This window comes from Bactrocera neohumeralis, chromosome 4 (genome assembly GCF_024586455.1).
Source record: "Bactrocera neohumeralis isolate Rockhampton chromosome 4, APGP_CSIRO_Bneo_wtdbg2-racon-allhic-juicebox.fasta_v2, whole genome shotgun sequence".
In the NCBI taxonomy this organism is placed as follows: Eukaryota; Metazoa; Arthropoda; class Insecta; order Diptera; family Tephritidae; genus Bactrocera; species Bactrocera neohumeralis.
Window position 1 is genome coordinate 67174703 of NC_065921.1, and position 20660 is coordinate 67195362.

At 40.0% G+C, this 20660-nt stretch overlaps 2 protein-coding genes across 2 annotated transcripts in view; both read right to left on the bottom strand.

Moving 5' to 3' along the window:
* The window catches only part of LOC126757034 (stomatin-like protein 2, mitochondrial), a 385292-nt gene extending 378300 nt beyond the window's left edge, over positions 1 to 6992 (bottom strand). Inside the window, exon 1 of the mRNA XM_050470619.1 lies at positions 6981 to 6992. The gene's annotated coding sequence lies outside the window, so the exon portion shown is untranslated. The remainder of the gene's footprint in view (positions 1 to 6980) is intronic.
* The window catches only part of LOC126755838 (uncharacterized), an 84034-nt gene that overhangs the window by 50320 nt on the left and 13054 nt on the right, over positions 1 to 20660 (bottom strand). Inside the window, exons 2-3 of the mRNA XM_050468556.1 lie at positions 5813 to 5875; positions 2888 to 5704 (exon numbers count right to left, since the gene is read on the bottom strand). Of these exons, the coding sequence (XP_050324513.1) occupies positions 2888 to 5704; positions 5813 to 5875 (2880 nt within the window). The remainder of the gene's footprint in view (positions 1 to 2887; positions 5705 to 5812; positions 5876 to 20660) is intronic.

A 20660-nucleotide genomic window follows, 5' to 3' on the forward strand; every position in this document is an offset into this window, starting at 1 on the left:
TCGAATACTTTCAGAGCGTTCGGACGATATGACCATAAATGTTTCCCAGAACCTTTCTTCCGAAAACTCGTAACATCGACTAATCAGATGTTGTCTTCGTCCATGCCTCTGCCACATATAGCAGGACGGGAATAATGAGTGATTTATAGAGTTTGGGCTTTGTTCGTCGAGAGAGGACTTTACTTCTTAATTGCCTGCTCAGTCCGAAGTAGCATCTGTTGGCAAGTGTTATTATGCGTTGGATTTCGAGGCTAACATTGTTGTTGGTGCTAATACTGGTTCCAAGATAGCCGAAGATATCTGAGACTTCGAAGTTATGACTGTCAACAGCGACGTGAGATCCAAGTCGCGAGTGCGACGACTGTTTGTTTGATGACAGGGGATATTTCGTCTTGCCCTCGTTCACTACCAGACCCATTTGCTCCGCTTCCTTATCTATTCTGGAGAAAGCAGAACTAACGGCGCGGTTGTTGGGGTTAATGATATCAATATCATCGGAGCTTTTTGACTAGTGATGATAATTGATTAAGTTCAAAGATGAAAACCTGAAGATTTTTGTGCAAACGTATGAAAATTGTCACGAGTCTCAAAGAGCTCGAATAAAGTTTTGTGTTTGTTGTAACATGCACAGAGTTTCTTCTGTAAGCAGCTTGTGTCAAACAGTGGTCTTTATAGGGAGGAATGTTTACGACTTAGCATGGCCTACAAATGTTATCCGTTTCATACTATCATATGGTGCGGTGGTATGGTGGATGGCATTATCGAAAATTAAAACTGCATCAGCGGAACCCCTGGAGGTTATTCTCCATATCCGGCCAATAAATATTTAAGTGAAGTATAATGCAGTACTTACGGTCCGCCGGCTACTGATTTTAGGCTTTGGAGGAATGGTATCATATTCGACATTGTTAAGGAAGTCGAACAAAACTGGCAATGTCATCAAGAAATGAAGAGCCATGAGAAATTAAACACAATGTTGTCATTCCTTAGTAGACAAGAATGAACCAATGGTTCTATGATCGACAGTTCCAAAGGCGAAATCTCGACGGTTTAAAGAGAAAATTATGAACAGGAGTAGTAATCCAATACGATTTGAAATTGTTGGCTTAACAGAAAGTGCCAAGTGGGCTTCTGCTCTAACCAGTAAGACTACGAACCTTTTAGTGGACAGCCAAGCGGTAATTAAGGCTTTAATAGCGGCAAATAAAAGACTCACTGCGTTAGTTTATGCAAGTAGGCGATAAATAGACTCTCAGTTGGTAACTCGGTTAATATCATATGAGTAATCATTCATAAAGGAATAGAAGGACAGGAAAAGGCAGACGGGAACAAAATCTCCAGATTATTCAGCTCCTTGAAGTGTTGTTTGATGCGGTTGACATTGGAGGAACACCTCAAGCATTGGATAGTAGCAATGCAGGGTATACTAAAAATAACTTTGGGGTAGTGTTGATTGTGGAAATACAAAAACCGCTTACTACTAAGCAAAAGGAAACTTAGCACATAAGAGTTCACCTTCAAAAACTTGGAAAGGTAGATTCGGTGGAATGCAGATCACGCGTTGATGATGACGAGACGCTGGAACATTATCTCTGCGAATGCCTAGCCTTTAGTCGGATGAGAAGGTATATATTTCACGGCTTAAGTGCTCCAACTTAAGTGACATTGGCCAGCAGGAGTGGAAAAAATGAGGTGTTCTACCAAATTTAATAAGTTTCTGGAGGAGGTCAATAAGCCTAATGATGACTTAAGTGCGGCCGCCTGCAGTCTGGCTTTTCTGCGCCTTCCTTTTCAGGCAACCTAACAATCAACCAAATGACAACCGTGTTCATACACGTGCTGCGTGCGTTAAGACGATGCATGGTATAAAACAAAGCGGCTGCAGCAGCACAAACATTTGCAAGAACACACATACTTACAACAACTGTTTTTAACAACAACACTGAAACAAACACCGCCAATTGCATAAAAATGCAGTCAGCTTCCCAACAAATCGAAGAGGCTGAGCTCATCAAGACCAACTCTAAAATATTTTTCTATTCTTGCCGGTCTCCATTTATTTTCTTTCTTTTCGTTCAACCTCATTGAGTCGTTCTATGTCCGTATGGTGGAGTCCCTACTTAACCCATAGCATATATGTATGTAGACAAACATAGTTTGTCTGAGTTCGCTTTTCGATATACAGAAGTTTTCTTCAAGTCAATCGCTGCAATCGAATGTCTTTAAATTTTGTTCCGTCTGTTTGGGTTCTTTATTCAGCATTGAGTGGCATGTTCAATTGTCGTCGTACTACCTCATTTGTGCATTGTCACATGCCTTTGATTTTGGTCCATCTTTGGTTTAAAAAGATTAAATATTTGACAGAACAACTCTAAACTGGAATGATCAAAGTACTGCTTTGCCAGGGTTCGTGAGATTTTAACGATGTTAATATTGTCCCTTGTATGAGTATCGTCAATATCGGTTTTCGACCGATTCTCATCTCTTCAAAGACAAAATTTTGAGCCTTAAAAGTTGATCAGTAACATAAATACTCTAAAATATGTCCCTCAGATACGCGATACTCTTGTCAAAAAGAAATCGTTTGAAACCTTCGGTAAATGATTCTACTCTTTCTCTGACTTTGAAAGATTAATAAAACTCGAAATATATATGGAAATGTGAAAAAATACGTTCCTATATTAGAAGTAGAACTTGAGCTAGTCGATGATGTAGTCACAATTTAAATATACAGAATAGTTTTGGTTATGAGGCAAAAACCTTCGAAGAAGTTTGAAGACTACATACATAACTGAATCTACATCAAACTGTTGAAGCTTCATATACTTGTATATATGGTGAAAATTTTCACAAAATGCCATATTAACAATGCTTTAGTTAAACTCACCTCATCACCATAGCTCAGGCTCTGCTCACTAGATGCACCGTTGCCATGTTGCTTAGCTTCAGCCACAATTGCCTTCGCATGCTCAGCTCCAGCGCTACCTTTATACTGCAATCTCGGATGATGTATTACTTGTTCCACTAATAACTTGGTTTTCTGCCCAGCCTCAGCACCTGCGCCAGCTTCAGCGCCTTTGATGCCCTGATAATTTGGCGAGAGCCCATACTCTACAAATGAGTTCGGCAGTGGGGCTTTTGGTTCGACTTTAATGGCTACGTATTGCTTCGGTGCAGGAATGGCAATATGCTGCACCGGACCATGGCCGCCACCTTCAGCACCACCACCAGCGCCAGAAGCTGCTTTTTGTTCGGCCACAGGACCGTGTTCCACAATTGGTATATATTCTTTGGACTTGGCCATACCGATTAGACGTCCATGAATACCGCCAGCATTAGCTTGTACTTGTTGTTGCTTCAGTTCGCCTACTTGTTGCTGTTCGTGCGGGAAAACTATGGGTGCGGTATTGGTGTGTGCACCGGGACCAGCTGCAATGTATAGCTTTTTACGCTGCAACTTCAGTTTGTTCTGCATCTCTTTGGCCAAGAGATAGGTTAGACCATGGATTTGATCTTCGGTTGACTTGCCGACTAATGTGGAGAGTTGCTTGAATTCGGGCAGCTCTTTGAAATTCTGTTTAATATCATCCGCCGGACCATGATACTCGATTTTTACCAGCGGTACTTCGGCTTCTTTCTGTGGCTGTGCTGCCGCTTGACCTACTTCATATTTATAGTTTTCGACGTATTGAGGGGCCACTTCGGCATGACCGCCAGCTGTTTGTCCACCGCCTGCGTGAGCAGCTGCATATACCGCTATAATTTGTTGTTCACCACCTCCGTTGCCACCATGAACGCCGCCATAGCTAACATGACTATCACCATATCCGCCTGCTTCGCCAACAGCGGCTTCTGTCAGTTTATTCTCGTTAAGTAGAGGATCGGGCTTCGAGGGTCGAAAGTGTATAGCTTTGATAGCGACCGTCGCGGGTACTTCTTCCTGCAATGCATGCGACACATCGGCTGCATAAGTGTGGTGTACTGCGACCGGTGCTGCTTGAAGCCCTTGATGACCAGCGCCGGCATTTTCCTGTACTACAATGGGATGTGCGACACCACCGCCTTCTTGTTCGCCATCTTCGGCGCCTCCCTCCTCTGCACTAGCTTTAGCTCCGTAGTTTTCAGCGATGTGTGCGACTCCCACGCCATGTTGAGCTTGAGCTGCATGGGCGGCATGAGCTGCCTGAGCAGCTTGAGCTTCGGCCACTGCATGTACATTTTGACCAGCATAGGCCGCCTGTACCGCGTGAGTAGCAGCAGCGCGTGCTGCCGCTTGTTCCTCTGCAGTCACCGCTGCATGTGCGTTAGCATCATAACCATGATTGACCGGTGCGGCGGCGACAGGCGTATATATGTAACGGATCTTTTCAACAACCGGCACTGGGTGGATTTGCACCTGTAATTGTTCACCCTTCTGATGTGGTGGTATGTATTTTATATAGGATGCGGGGGATAGTTTACTGCCACCACTACCAAGGCTGTAGGTCGGCGGTAAGGCGAGCTTCGCACCATAAAGCGATTTCAATTGACGATAGTCGACCATATGTGCTGGTATGTATTTCACATAAGCTTTGCCACCACCAACGGCACCACCACCACCAGCGCCATGATCTTTCATCAGATGTGTGATGATCTTTTGCACCTCCACGGGCAACGAACTAATAGACTTTTTTGCCTTCACGATGGGTGCTTCCTTATAGACAAATGTGCGCTTGCTCTCGCCATTGCTCTGATCATTGTCGCCTTCGTCAACGTCCTCCTTAACAGGCAGCTCAGCGGGCTGGGCTTTCTTTGTATCCATACGGGCTTCTCGCTTATTAATAACAGCATAACTCCCTTCGTTAGTGTTTTGTTGATCCTTAGCTTTAGCATCTTTGCGACTTTGTCTAACCAAACGTAATTGTTCGAATATAGCTCCGTTCGGCTCACGCGCATCCTCTAACTCGAAGCGTATCATCTGCGGAGCCGAGCGCTTGACGCGTTTGCCCTTACGCTTCATGAAGAGCTTGCCAGTTTTTGGCCGATAGTATTTTCCCGGATTAAAGGTTGGCAGCGGCGCGGTTACAATACCTGTTGCGGGCGCATTCCGATGCACACGTATCACTGTTGGTGCTACAGTGCTGACAGCGGCATTGTTACTTAACTTTTGTAGCTCTAGATTACGCATGCGTCTTATCAGTGCCTTCGTTTGCTCATCGGGCTCACGTGCCTCGGAAATATCGAAAGGTATTAGTTTTACTTGAAAATTGAATGACTGGCGATTTGCTGGTGTATTAGGTGCTGCGCGTTTCGCACGTTTGTTGGGCGTAATCCTTGCACGTGCACCTCGTGAAGAACGTTTCGGAGCTGCTGTGGTTACCTTAGTTCTCGCTTTCAGTGACTCTTTTGTCGAAGTTGTCGTATTTTTCTCATCCGCATTGGTTGTACTTGTCGCAGTTGTTGGCTTTTCCTCTCGACTGCGATGCTGCCGTATGAGTTCCTTTACCTCGGGACTGGGCTCAAGCGCATCGCTAATTTCAAATTTCACCAGCTGTGGCTCAGTGGGCAATTTCCGTGCTTGCTCAGCTTTCGTCGCCCGTCGTAGACGTTGGCGTGAATTGAATTCATGATGGTCATTATAGGCTTTAAGGTAAGTGTCTTCTGTTGGATTATCTATGTAACGCATGGAGCGCTGATTGCGTGAAGCAATGTAACGACGCATGTCCTGTGTTTGAGTGAGATGGAGAGATAGGGAGAAAAAGAGCGGGATGTGAAGGCAAACATATAATGATAATGTAAGGTTTCAATTTCAAAATTGTATATGTGTGCTTACATCATAGTTAGCAAAAGCTTCCAAATCGGGAGTTCTCAGTTCCAGTGCAGCAGTGGACGTCAGCTGAAGAGAAAATAAGAATAAGTCAAGCTTTATGATGCTATTCTTAATAATATACTTTCAAGCAGTATTTCTGAAAAATTATTAAATTTTAGTTTCTAAATTTAGTAACTGAAGCAATTCAGCGCATAAAATTACTATTCAAAGGTTTCTTTGTTTCAGTGAAAACTTTATGTGTGTTTCAAACGAAGTGATCAATTACAGATTGAAATTTGTTTCGAAGCCGCGAAGAGGTCCCGCTAATATCGGTCGGTGTTCTTTTTGCCATCAACGCCAAGGCACATGAACAAGTACTCCCAGGATGCGATGACATACGTGTGGAATTATGGATCGGGGTCAATCAGCAAGCGATCGCCACGTTGTCACAGCACGACTTTTTAAACAACAGTCGGTTTGTATGTCTAACAATAAATGCACGAAACACTATCCACTTGCTTTTCTTTCGGAATCGCAAACTGGAAATGATGGATATCCATTCTATCGTCGTAGCTCATCAGACGACCATACAACTTAGAGTAGTGAATATCGAAGTTGACAACATATGGATCGTACTATATTCGCCACTGTTGTCTAATTCACATTCAAATCTGTCAATGTTTGATATTGTAGTTTGGTGAAATCGATCAAATATGTTTGCAAGTAAGTCACTAAGGGATGCAACGTGGCAGTTATGGGCCTTGAACGATACGGTCGAACTGCAATAAAGCGCTTTGTAGGATATTTACTTTAGCAATTCATGAACGTTTTCCGACTGTTTTGCGTCTCGCAGTTAATTTGCAGAATGGCCAAAGAGTGTACTTCAACTTAGAGAATATAGTGCAGCCAGTGGAAACACCGCCAGCAACAAAATTACGCAGAAAGGAAGGCCAACCACTAGATTGACATCCAGGTGTGTTCTCAAATATTTACACAATCCACCGGAAAAATGACCTTCGGCAGAGAACGTAAAAGAATAGAGAAGGTTCACGGCGCGGAGAGCGTAAAAAATATTTTTGGCTAACAAAATGCGATGAGCGTGTTTCACCACAGCAAGATCAGAAGGAGAAATCTTAACAGTGGCGCGTGAACAGAGCTGAGCATTCAATGAAAATTATGCTCAGAAATATACATTGCTATTACAGACGCATGTTGGCCTTTCGCTTATATTTTTATATGTTTACATGCAATCATATTAATTGATATGAATATCATTTTGCGAATTTTTCTGAATTCGTTCAAAATTGATAACATTATCATTAAATTATGCTATTTTCAAAGTAATATTTGTAGGTAATGTACAAATAAGAGATACCTTTTAAAAATTTCGTATGTTTGATAATATGTATGTATGTCATAAATTCACAAATATGTATGTACATACATATGTATGTATGTGGATACGTTATATGTATATATTTATGACATACTTTCATAATATCCTAAAAAACTTAATATATTACAAGAATATTGTCTGTAAATTACATTTCTTCATTTAAATTTTCATACGCATCTACATATTAGCACATAGTTATATACATACATATGTACATATGTAAGTACAATTCAAATTCAAATCGTGATATTATCATTTATCAGTAAAAAGCGTGAGCGCACTGCTCTATATGTACATACATATGCATATGTGCACGACATTGCCCAACAAATAATGTATACACAAACCAACATACAAATATGCGTACACATGTAAATATGTGCGTATGACATTCCCACACAAATAATGCATACACAACATACATACTTATATGCGTTCACATATAGATATGTATGTCATCCGCAAATATTACGAATATTGTTCTACAAAAACAACAATGGGTTCAAATAGCATCAGCGGCGTCACAAGTCAATATGGCAGCCAAGTCGATGCCCAAATTTGTAGAAAAACACCTAACAACAATATTTTCATTCATGAACGCAAGCGCACTTTCAACAGGCAAACTTGCTCCATTCATAAAAACAGACGCCGTCACATCTCCCCGAGCATGCCTTTGCCCACAAGCGTCTTTTCGCGACGATGGCAAAAGCTAAAAATCATAAATTGAACAACTTTCTGATATTCTTCACAGAAAGAAGAAAAAGTGGCAACAAGCCGTTGTCGATTTACAATATTTGTCTAAAATATTTTTAGAATAAAATTGCGTCGATAGTTTATTTGTCGAAGCTCACACACAAACATATATATATACGCTATTTATTCCGGCTGATTTATGGTACAGCGGAAGGGAAGCAGTGTACAATTGAAAATCGATCGTTCGTTAACTGTATTTTCGGCATCTCACGGTTTTTCTACCATAGAAATTATTGTTTTAATACTACTCGCGTCAGCTATGGGCACATATGTGAAGTGCTGAAGACAATGAGCGCGACCGACTGCAATAACCGAGATTGACATCTGTCAAGGAATGTACAAAATATTGTTACACGTTCTTAGGGACACAGTTATTGAAGCAGCTGCAGAGCTACATAACTGTGTCCATAAGAACATGTGTATTCTAATATTTGACAGATGTCGTTTGCAGTCTGTCGCGCTCATTGTCTTCAGCACTTGACTCTTTGACTTGAAAGCAAAAAATATGAGCTTCGCCATTGGTTGTTCGCGTCAACGGAAATTTCGCATGAAGCATTGAATGTACATATTTACATACATTTGTTGCATGTAGACAAATTTACGAATATTATGCTTATGGTACTTATATTTGTTTACATGCACACATAATAATACATATATGGGCAAATGTGCGACCGCTTGGTCATTTAACATGATATCGAAAAGTTTATTGACGAAAGCAAATATTTATTTAAGTATATTATTATACATATGAATGTCGTACCAAACCTAAGTATATAAAATGCATAATTAGATAGTAATAAAAATCTTATTGAATTATATATGTACATATTTGCAAAGATTTTATGGAATTCATCATAAAATAGCTCAATTTTAAAATATGTATGTACATACTTATGTGCTTCCATAACAAATATACATACATACAAACAGATGTATACCGATCTATAAATTACATACATATATGCAGCATCGTTTGCGCATAGTAAATATGCGAATCTGTAAGCGTACATTCCTTAACATTGGAATTATTATTTTTCTCATTTAACACTGAAAAATTCTGCTATTTATATAGTGGTGAATACACGCTAATAATTTTGTGAAACACGCTCATCCAAAACATAAATATCCCAGTGAAATATCCCTAAATTTTCGTCATCGTGAACCTTCTCTCAGAGAACGTATATTTATAGAGAAGGTTCACGATGACGAAAATTTAGGGATATTTCAATTTTGGGATATTTACTGTTTTGGATGAGCGTGTTTCACCACAGAAAATTATTAGCGTGTTTCACCACTTAACATCAGGGGACACGAAAATAGCAGAATTGAGCATTTTCAGTGTTAAATGAGAAAAATAATAATTCCAATGTTAAGGAATGTACGCTTACAGATTCGCATATTTACTATGCGCAAACGATGCTGCATATATGTATGTAATTTATAGATCGGTATACATATGTTTGTATGTATGTATATTTGTTATGGAAGCACATAAGTATGTACATATATATTTTAAAATTGAGCTATTTTATGATGAATTCCATAAAATCTTTGCAAATATATGTATAATTCAATAAGATTTGTTATATTATCTAATTATGCATTTTATATAGGTTTGGTACGACATTCATATGTATAATAATATACTTAAATAAATATTTGCTTTCGTCAATAAACTTTTCGATATCATGTTAAATGACCAAGCGGTCGCACATTTGCCCATATATATATGTATTATTATGTGTGCATGTAAACAAATATAAGAACCATACGCATAATGTTCGTAAATTTGTCTACATGCAACAAATGTATGTAAATATGTACATTCAATGCTTCATGCGAAATTTCCGTTGACGCGAACAACCAATGGCGAAGCTCATATTTTTTGCTTTCAAGTCAAAGAGTCAAGTGCTGAACACAATGAGCGCGACAGACTGCAAACGACATCTGTCAAATATTAGAATACACATGTTCTTATGGACACAGTTATGTAGTTCTGCAGCTGCTTCAATAACTGTGTCCCTAAGAACGTGTGTATTGTAATAATTGACAGATGTCGCTTGCAGTCGGTCGCGCTCATTGTCTTCAGCACTTCAATGTGCCCAAAGCTGACGCGTCACAACATTGTGTTGTTGGTAGAAAATCCGAGCTGTGCCGAAAACACAAACGAACGATCGCCAATTGCCACTGCTTCCCTTGCCGCTGTACCAGCGTCGCAAACAAACCAGCGTAGATATATATGTTTGTGTGTGAGCTTGCATACATATCGACGCAGATTTTTGCGAGTCACGGAAAAATATTTTAGACAAATATTGTAAATCGACAACGGCTATGTTGCCACTTTTGTCACTTCTTTCTGTGAAGAAGCATCAGAAAGTTGTTCAATTTATGATTTTTAGCTTTTGCCATCGTCGCGAAAAGACGCTTGTGGGCAAAGGCATGCTCGGGGAGATGTTATGGCGTCTGTTTTTATGAATGAAGCAAGTTTGCCTGTTGAAAGTGCGCTTGCGTTCATGAATGAAAATATTGTTGTTAGGTGTTTTTCTACAAATTTGGGCATCGACTTGGCTGCCATATTGACTTGTGACGCCGCTGATGCTATTTGAACCCATTGTTGTTTTTGTAGAACAATATTCGTAATATTTGCGGATGACATACATATCTATATGTGAACGCATATAAGTATGTATGTTGTGTATGCATTATTTGTGTGGGAATGTCATACGCACATATTTACATGTGTACGCATATTTGTATGTTGGTTTGTGTATACATTATTTGTTGGGCAATGTCGTGCACATATGCATATGTATGTACATATAGAGCAGTGCGCTCACGCTTTTTACTGATAAATGATAATATCACGATTTGAATTTGAATTGTACTTACATATGTATGTATGTACTATGTAACTATGTGCTAATATGTAGATGCGTATGAAAATTTAAATGAAGAAATGTAATTTACAGACAATATTCTTGTAATATATTAAGTTTTTTAGGATATTATGAAAGTATGTCATAAATATATACATATAACGTATCCATATACATACATATTGTGAATTTATGACATACATATTATCAAACATACGAAATTTTTAAAAGGTATCTCTTATTTGTACATTACCTACAAATATTACTTTGAAAATAGCATAATTTAATGATAATGTTATCAATTTTGAACGAATTCAGAAAAATTCGCAAAATGATATTCATATCAATTAATATGATTGCATGTAAACATATAAAAATATAAGCGAAAGGCCAACATGCGTCTGTAATAGCAATGTATATTTCTGAGCATAATTTTCATTGAATGCTCAGCTCTGTTCACGCGCCACTGTTAAGATTTCTCCTTCTGATCTTGCTGTGGTGAAACACGCTCATCGCATTTTTTACGCTTTGAACCTTCTCTATTCTTTTAGTTCTCCAAAAAATTCTGGTTGATACTTCCGGCGGTTTAATATCAATTCCATCTGCCGTTTATCAATTCATGAAAGATGAACTCATAAAGAATATTCAGACATTGACCAAATTATCGTAACTACGATTTCTTGAGAGCACGCACAATTTTAGCTGCCAAAAATACCGATGTTGTTGACTTAAACTGGAAGATTTAAAGTCAAATTCCGGGAGACTTGCGCTCATACAAATCGATCGATCGTCTTGACAATGAGACGAAGCCGCGAATTATCAAGTGGAATTTCTAAGTGCTTTGAAGAGGCTTGGTATGACACCGCATTATTTGCGTCTCAAAGTTGGATCTGTCGTTATTATGTTTCGCAGTCTTCAAGCACCGAAACTGTGTAATGCAACCCGACTGATTGTAACGTAGCTATCTTATAGAATGGGGCAGAATGCTTGACTCTACGAATTCCTCTGAGCTCCAACGATTTGCCATTTCAGTTCAAACCTTTTCAGTTTATCTTATAAAGGGCAGAATGCTTTCTACAATTCCTTTCCATAGTTCTACAATTTTCCATATCAGTTCCAACGCATTCCGTTTCCAGTGAAAATTGCATTTGATATGAGAATCAATAGGACACAAGGATAGTCGCTAGAAGTGTGTGGCATAAATTTGGAAATGCTATGTTTTTCACACGGCCGGATAGACGTGGCGTGCTCACGAGTTGGAAAACCATCTTCTCTGTACATTTACGCACCGAAACAAAACAAAAAATATTGTTTATCAAGCTTCGTTACATTGAAAAAATTTGGAAAAATCGAAAATAAATGATTTTCAACACAATATAAATTCAACTTTCTTTTCATTTCAAAACACATAATTTCAGGCAGGACAACGGCTGCCGGGTCAGCTAGTAAGCTTTTAATTATAAAAATTATATATTCATCAGAGTAGAACTGTTGCTCTGAACCTTAAAAGGCAATGAAATTTTGGGTTGAATATCATTTGAAAGTATTTAGCTAATGCTATTTAAAAGTGTATTTCATTATGGCTAAAGCGTAGAATAGAAGATAGTATCTGTCACCATAATATTACTGAATTCTAAGAAGTGCTGAATAACGTTTGTGGTCCCAAATAATTAGTATTGTTTGAGAAAAATAGCAAGAAATTCGTCAGGGTAGATTTTTATGGCTCAAAATCATATCGAATATTCAACCCTGGATGGCATCAAACCTCAAAAGGCAACAGAATATTTGGTGGGATATGTAATTACGAGTATCTAGCAAAGTTAGGCTAAAAATTTAAATACACTGAAAAAGAGCTAAATAGCATGCTTAGTGCTAATGTTGGACTTTTACTATGACTATGACTGTGTTTAAACTTTCAAACCATTCCACTGAATAGTGAATAAAGGCGCGGAATGTAACAAATAATAATTTCGACCCACAAATGGATAGAAGAGGAGTTAATATGAGTAATTCCAATGAGCATGTCACTGTCCGTCTTTAGCTGAAAATCTATATCTCAGAGATTACTTGACCGATTGAAATTTTTGCAGAACACAATCACAACATTATTGTGTAATCGGACAACAACCACGCCTACTTCCCATAAAACAAATTCTCAATTTCTTTTAATTTTTTTACTTTACATAATATATATCAGGCACCAATGATTTTTTCGGACTCAAAGCTATGCAAAAATAGTGCTTCTATACTGTCATTACTGAATCAAGGACTATCGAAACCGTATACAATTTTTCAATCTCCAGATTCTGAACATGTGAACTTCACTACCTATGGCGAATTTTTTACTGAAAATATCGGTTCAGAGGTATATTATTGAAATTCAGAGATTCCTTATAATAGTCTGCTTTGATCAGGTAAATTTCTAGACTTTATGTACAGAATAAAAGATTTTCAGATTTCCGTTTGAATTTATTGCTATATAAGCGATCAATTTGTAAGTTATTTTAGCAATATGAAGTGAACATAATTCCAAAAATGTGTAAAATTGGTCCACGAATTACCTTAACCATCTACATATATATTTTTTGACTGTGTATATACATTATAAAGGGAGATGCCTTTTGGGGTTCCCCTTTTTATTAAAGAAAACACACAGTAACTACAAATTTAATGGGAAATGTTTAGTATGATTTGAAAGAACGTTCTTTGGCATTTATTTATTGGAAATTATCTCTTTCAAATGTTAGCCGCGACTACGTCTCAGAAATATTGTATATCCTTTCGTTGAGTACAATTTTCAATGACAGCATTTCGACTGGTAACTGGCGAATGACAAGCCTGATGTGCTGCTCCAAAGCCTGAATGTAAACGGGATTGTCCGCATAGACTTTAGATTTTGTATATCCCCACAGGGAAAAGTCTAGCGGTGTGAAATCATACGATCTTGGTGGGTCAATCGAACGAGTCAAAAATTTAAATTGGCTGTCCACCGAAGTGTTCTCTCAAAAAATCTATTATGGGAAGTGGTGCCGAATTATTAAAACCAAATGTCGCCGAGATCATGAGCTTCAATTTCAAGCTTTAAATAGTCAGTTATCATGTCGCGATAACGGTCGCCATTGACGGTTATGTTCACACCGGCATCATTTTCGAAAAGTTGTGGACCGATGATTCCACCAGCCCACAAACCACACCAAACCGTTTTTTTTATTGTGTGTCAATTTTGCTTATTTACATACACATGGAGCCAGAACTGGCCTCATCACTTAACGTCGGATCTTTTTGTAACCTTTCAAGTGCCCATAGAGCGAAGCGATGTCTCTTGGGAAAGTCGAGCGGCTTCAGTTCTTGCAAAAGCTATGTTTTTACAATTTCAGTTTAATATCTCGACTTAATTTGCGCCAAGTCGTTCCATACGTCAGTTCGAGTGGCAGCGAATGGCGCCGAGTAGACTCTCCACGATCTTCGTGTACACTTTCAACTACGGCTGCTATATTTTTTCCCTGCATGCTGGACGTGGTCCATACGGTCGAATATTATACAATAATGAATGCTGGGCCTCAAGGTGGGTGATAGCGGTGCGAATAGTACACTTAGTAGGCCGATTATGTTGACCATAAATTGAGCAAAGCGCCCGAAACTTATTCTTTACAGAACGTGACTTTTCGTAATAAAATTGAACAATTTGTAAACATTGTTCAGGCGTAAGTCTTTGCATGATGAAATGCCAAACAATATTGAACAAAAATAACATGACAGCGTGACAGGGCTAACGTGTAATCTGTCAAAAATAGGCTATTGAAAAAAGTATCTCTACTTGGATCACCCGTTGTATTAATTGCTAACGCACATATGTATGAAAATTAATGAAAAAGTATGTTTGTTTTTTTGGTGGGAATTGCATATTTATTTTAGTTGTTGTTATTTGTAAAAAAATGCACACAAAGTGAAATTTACAAGTCTGGCTACAGTAACAAAAGCAAAAGGCTTGAAAAATGCAAAAATAAAAGATTTGGAAGTTTGTAAATAGAGGTGGCTTGAGAAAATCGGCGGGAAGTTTTAAAAAAATATAAAAGCGTCAATACGGTGTGTTTGCAACTGAATAAATGTAGATTAGAGCAGGCCGATTTTATTTCCATGAAAATTTTAAAAAATCTGAATAATCGGTTGCATAGAATAGATGTGATATAATTGTGCGATCTGACGGGTTCCGACAAATGATGATTAGAATATCAAAATGTATCTAAGTGACTGACTTGAAATCGGTTTTAGCCCCATAGTCTCTTAGGCAAAGTTGTTCGCAATGATTTGTAGTACATTTCCCGCGTACGCAATTCTCCATATTTTTGGTTAGCCTTAATGTACATATCGATATTTCGAATAAAACATGAAACAAAAATTTTTGTCTGCGTGAGTGCAAAGCGTGTCTTGAATCCAAGATAGCCGTGCAAATTGCACAAAGTGCTTGCTGACATACGCACATATTAGCATATATGTAAGTATGGTACTTGCACTCACACACACGCATGCAACCAACTGAACTGCAACGTTTTCAACCTACGAGAAATATGTAGTTTGAAATAGCCTTTTGGGTGTCTGAGAAAGAGAGGCCAAAAACTTTTCTAATTGTTTCATAACTCGCGTTTGTGTACCACACTTACACACACACACACAATGCTTCATGTACAGGCTGCTGCCAAAAATGTAAGCAAAGAGGTATGCATGCGCATGCGTAAGCAGCAATCAAACAAAAGTGCTCTAACGAAGTGCCCGCTTTGTGTTCCAAAAGTCCATAAATACGTACAAATATGTACCATGCATGCAGTTTCTATGATGCTTTTTTGTTGGAACTGTTTATTTGCAGTTTGTAAATTCTTTTCAATGAGAGTCTTCATCATGTCTTGCAATAACTTGCGTTTTTACCAACTCCGTTTGCTGAGCTTCGACTTTTTCCTAGGCGCTTCATATAAGTTTTCAATAAGATTGAGAGAAATATTCCGAATGTTGGACTGGCTTAGAGGTCTTACAGCAATATTTATCTTATTTCCTTTTCAATTAAAAAGCGTAACACCCCCTTTAAAAATCATCAAACCTGTTTTACTTTATTGATAAGATGTTCGGTTAGGTAAATAGGCTGATTTTTTGTGAGGCCACGAATAATTACTCTTGCACAGCTAGAAATGCCTTTACGCTCTCATGTTTAAAGCTCCTAGGTTTGGATCGAAAAGGCCGTCTCATATCTATAAAGCGCCTAGAGCAAACCACATATTTATTGAGCCGGATAATAACTGCTTCAGCCAATTCGACGGGTTCGTAGAAAGACAAGATTCTACCTTAGTTTGGCGAAAGCTAGACAATGGATAATTAATCAAGATGTTTCTACCAGCAACTTTACCAATTTGCGTTCTCAAAAATCTATAGCCTCACCGCCTGAGTGCCAATAAGTCAAAGTACAATATCGACCCCTATTATCACCCACAACTGCTGGTAGCTGAACTACACTTACTGATCTCGCTCGAGGCAGATACAGTAACTTTTTATGTGAAGCATGGAATACGGGAACTCAGTGACTGTTTCAAGAAAAAAATCGCGTAAAATTAAAATAATTAATAAACACTATAAATCTTATGGGAACAACAATCTCGTTTTATACACGAAAAGTTGCTATCTAAGAAATCTCGAATGGGCCACTTTAAAGGGTTTTGAAACAATAATCACAGCTACTTTCACGGAAAGTAATCCAAGTAGTACTTTCATAAAAAGAACATTGAACGCCTAAGTTTTCAATGAAAATTATTACAAAATTTAGAGTGTTTTTCGTATCTTACAGTTTCAAGAATTTTAGCCATATAATAAAGTGATCTAACTGTGACCTAATTTGTTATCCCATTGTCTCATCTAAACACACCATTCATGATCTTCATTTGGAGCTAGCTTAAGTTGCAACCAGTGTCAGTATCTCTCTGCTCTTTCTTATTTGTTATACTACTATGAACTAGTAAGTGCTGAACGGGACTTAAGCGACTTATTTAAGTTTACAGTACTATACATATGTTAAGATAGGTAAAGTTAATCTGGTAGGCCAATAAGCCACGCATAGACCAGTTTTGGTCATTTGCGATACCAGATGGTGTTTAGTTGCTAGGTCCAAGGGGAGTTATCATCCTTTAGGACGTCAGCACTTGACGTGAATTTTAACAGACTCTGCGGCCTCACTATTGATATCTCCGCCAGTGTGTCATAGTTATCGTGGGGACCTCAGATGTGGGGAGATGTGGGACAAGTTCACACCATTGGTTCCCTGGTGCCCTGCTTTAAACATTTCCTGCAGTCTTCTCGATCTGTCAGCCCCATCCTGCGGGCGCGTGTCGCCACCAAACAGTGAACAGTTAATATTCCTATTATGTTACTACGGTCTCTTCTATCGAGTGCCAATAGGAATTTTGTGTATATGTAGATTAAGATAAGTTGGCTTCCACATTAATATTGAGTTCTCCTTTTTTTTCGGTCGATGTTAAATGAAATGTATTATTTAATAGTAGTAATAGTAAAAACGGGACTTAAGCGAAGGAGGATGGAGTCATATGTAGAAGTTCACGCAAGTGAGGAAAGTTCTCTGAACGCCATTCACTTGGGAGTGGCCAGAAACGATTCTTTTACATATGACTCAAGTAGCTCACTACTTCCGGTCTTTGACCAATTATCCTCTGGGTAGCCTAAGAACATCCGTTTGAAGGTGAGCTAAAGTGAGAAGGCGAAACATCCCCTCCGCAGGGTTGTGCGCTGGGTTTGGGACCCGACACGTAAAAAACCTCTACCAATGAAAATTAGCAATCAGCCTCGGATGAGAGACCCCTCTTTTGATGACGACCATGGCAAACGAAATAAGGTCTACGAATTGAGGGCATGCATCGTGGAATGTCATCACCGCCGTCATCGCCGCATCAAAGCCAGGTTCTTCAACATATCGCTGATTTGCGCCCACGCCCCGACGGAAGAGAAGGATGATGTGACCAAAGATGCCTTCTATGAGCGCTTGGAGCGCGCTTATGAGAGCTGCCCCCGCCACGATGTCAAAATCGTGCTTGGCGACTTTAACGCCAGGGTGGGCAAAGAAGGTATATTTGGCACTACGGTCGGTAAATTCGGCCTCCACGACGAAACATCCCCTAATGGGTTGAGGCCGATTGACTTCGCCGGGGCCCGAAATATGGTTATCTGTAGTACTAGATTCCAGCATAAGAAGATTCATCAAGCTACCTGGCTGTCTCCGGATCGAAAAGCTACCAACCAGATCGATCATGTTGTGATAGATGGAAGACACGTCTCCAGTGTTTTAGATGTGCGTGCGCTCCGAGGTCCTAACATCGACTCGGACCACTATCTTGTTGCAGCTAAGATTCGCACTCGCCTCTGTGCAGCAAAAAACGCACGCCACCAAACACAAGGAAGGTTCGACGTCGAGAAGCTGCAATCACAACAGACAGCCGAACGATTTTCTACTCGGCTTGCACTCCTGCTCTCTGAGAGCACTAGTCAACAACTCGGTATAAGGGAACTGTGGGACGGCATTTCAAATTCCTTACGTACAGTTGCAACCGAAACCATTGGTTTTCGGAAAGTGCAAAAGAACAGTTGTTTCGACGAGGAGTGCCGTGTCGCAGCGGAGAGAAAACAGGCTGCCTACCTCGCAACGTTACGATCGACCACAACACGTGCGGGATGGGATAGATACCGAGAGTTGAAGAGGGAAGCGAGACGCATTTGCAGACGGAAGAAGAAAGAGGCCGAAATGCGTGAGTACGAAGAGCTTGATAAGCTGGCCGACAGGGGTAATGCTCGAAAATTCTACAAAAAATGCGGCGGCTTACAGAAGGTTTCAAGACCGGAGCATACCCTTGTAGAGTCCCCAAAGGTGATCTAGTCGCCGATGCCCAGAGCATAGTTAAATTATGCAGGGAACACTTCTCCAGCCTGCTGAATGGCAGTGAACGCACAACACCAGGAGAAGGAGAACCCGATTCCCCAATCGATGACGATGGAGCAGACGTTCCACTACCCGACCATGAAGGAGTTCGAATAGCATTCGCCCGCCTGAAGAACAACAAAGCGGCAGGGGCCGACGGACTACCGGCCGAGCTATTCAAACACGGCGGCGAAGAACTAATAGGGAGCATGCATCAGCTTCTTTGTAAAATATGGTCGGACGAAAGTATGCCCAACGATTGGAATTTAAGTGTGCTATGCCCAATCCATAAAAAGGGAGACCCCACAATCTGCGCCAACTACCGTGGGATTAGCCTCCTCAACATCGCTTATAAGGTTCTATCGAGCGTATTGTGTGAAAGATTAAAGCCCACCGTCAACAAACTGATTGGGCCTTATCAGTGTGGCCTCAGACCTGGAAAATCAACAACCAACCAGATATTCACCATGCGCCAAATCTTGGAAAAGACCCGAGAAAGGAGAATCGACACACACCACCTCTTCGTCGATTTCAAAGCTACTTTCGACAGCACGAAAAGGAGCTGCCTTTATGCCGTGATGTCTGAATTTGGTATCCCCATAAAACTAATACGACTGTGTAAACTGACGTTGAGCAATACCAAAAGCTCCGTCAGAATCGGGAAGGACCTCTCCGAGCCGTTCGATACCAAACGAAGTTTCAGACAAGGCGATTCCCTATCGTGCGTCTTTTTCAACCTGCTTTTGGAGAAAATAGTTCGAGCCGCAGAACTAAATAGAGAAGGTACCATCTTCTATAAGAGTGTACAGCTGCTGGCGTATGCCGATGATATTGATATCATCGGCCTTAACACCCGCGCCGTTAGTTCTGCTTTCTCCAGACTGGACAAGGAAGTAAAACAAATGGGTCTGGCAGTGAACGAAGGCAAGACGAAATATCTCTTGTCATCAAACAAACAGTCGTCGCGCTCGCGACTTTGCACTCACGTCACTGTTGACAGTCATAACTTTGAAGTTGTAGATAATTTCGTCTATCTTGGAACCAGAGTAAACACCACCAACAATATCAGCCTAGAAATCCAACGCAGGATAAATCTTGCCAACAGGTGCTACTTCGGACTGAGTAGGCAATTGAGAAGCAAAGTCCTCTCTCGACAAACAAAAACCAAACTCTATAAGTCACTCATAATTCCCGTCCTGCTATATGGTGCAGAGGCTTGGACGATGTCAACAACGGATGAGTCGACGCTGCGAGTTTTCGAGAGGAAAGTTCTGCGAAAGATTTATGGTCCTTTGCGCGTTGGCCACGGCGAATACCGCATTCGATGGAACGATGAGCTGTACGAGATTTACGACGACATCGACATAGTTCAGCGAATTAAAAGACAGCGGCTACGCTGGCTAGGTCATGTTGTCCGGATGGACGAAAACACTCCAGCTCTGAGAGTATTGGACGCAGTACGCGCCGGGGGAAGCAGAGGAAGAGGAAGACTTCCACTCCGTTGGAAGGACCAAGTGGAGAAGGATCTGGTTTCGCTTGGAATATCCAATTGGCGCCACGTAGGGAAAAGAAGAAACGACTGGCGCGCTGTTGTTAACTCGGCTATAATCGCGTAAGCGGTGTCTACGCTAAGAAGAAGAAGAATAGTAAAAATATTCCTCTAGTAGAGTTTTTTAAAGGAAAATACGCTTAAACTGTCGTTGATAAGTTTGAGAACATGAACATGAAAATTAGATTTTAATGAAAGGATTGTAACAGAGATTCAAGTCTTTCTAAATGTTCTTCGCACAATCGACTTCGGAAAAATTTGTATTAAGATCCGATGAAGCCGAAAGCTTCAAAAGCTGCGTCCGGTATTTATAGATGGAAGAAGATGCT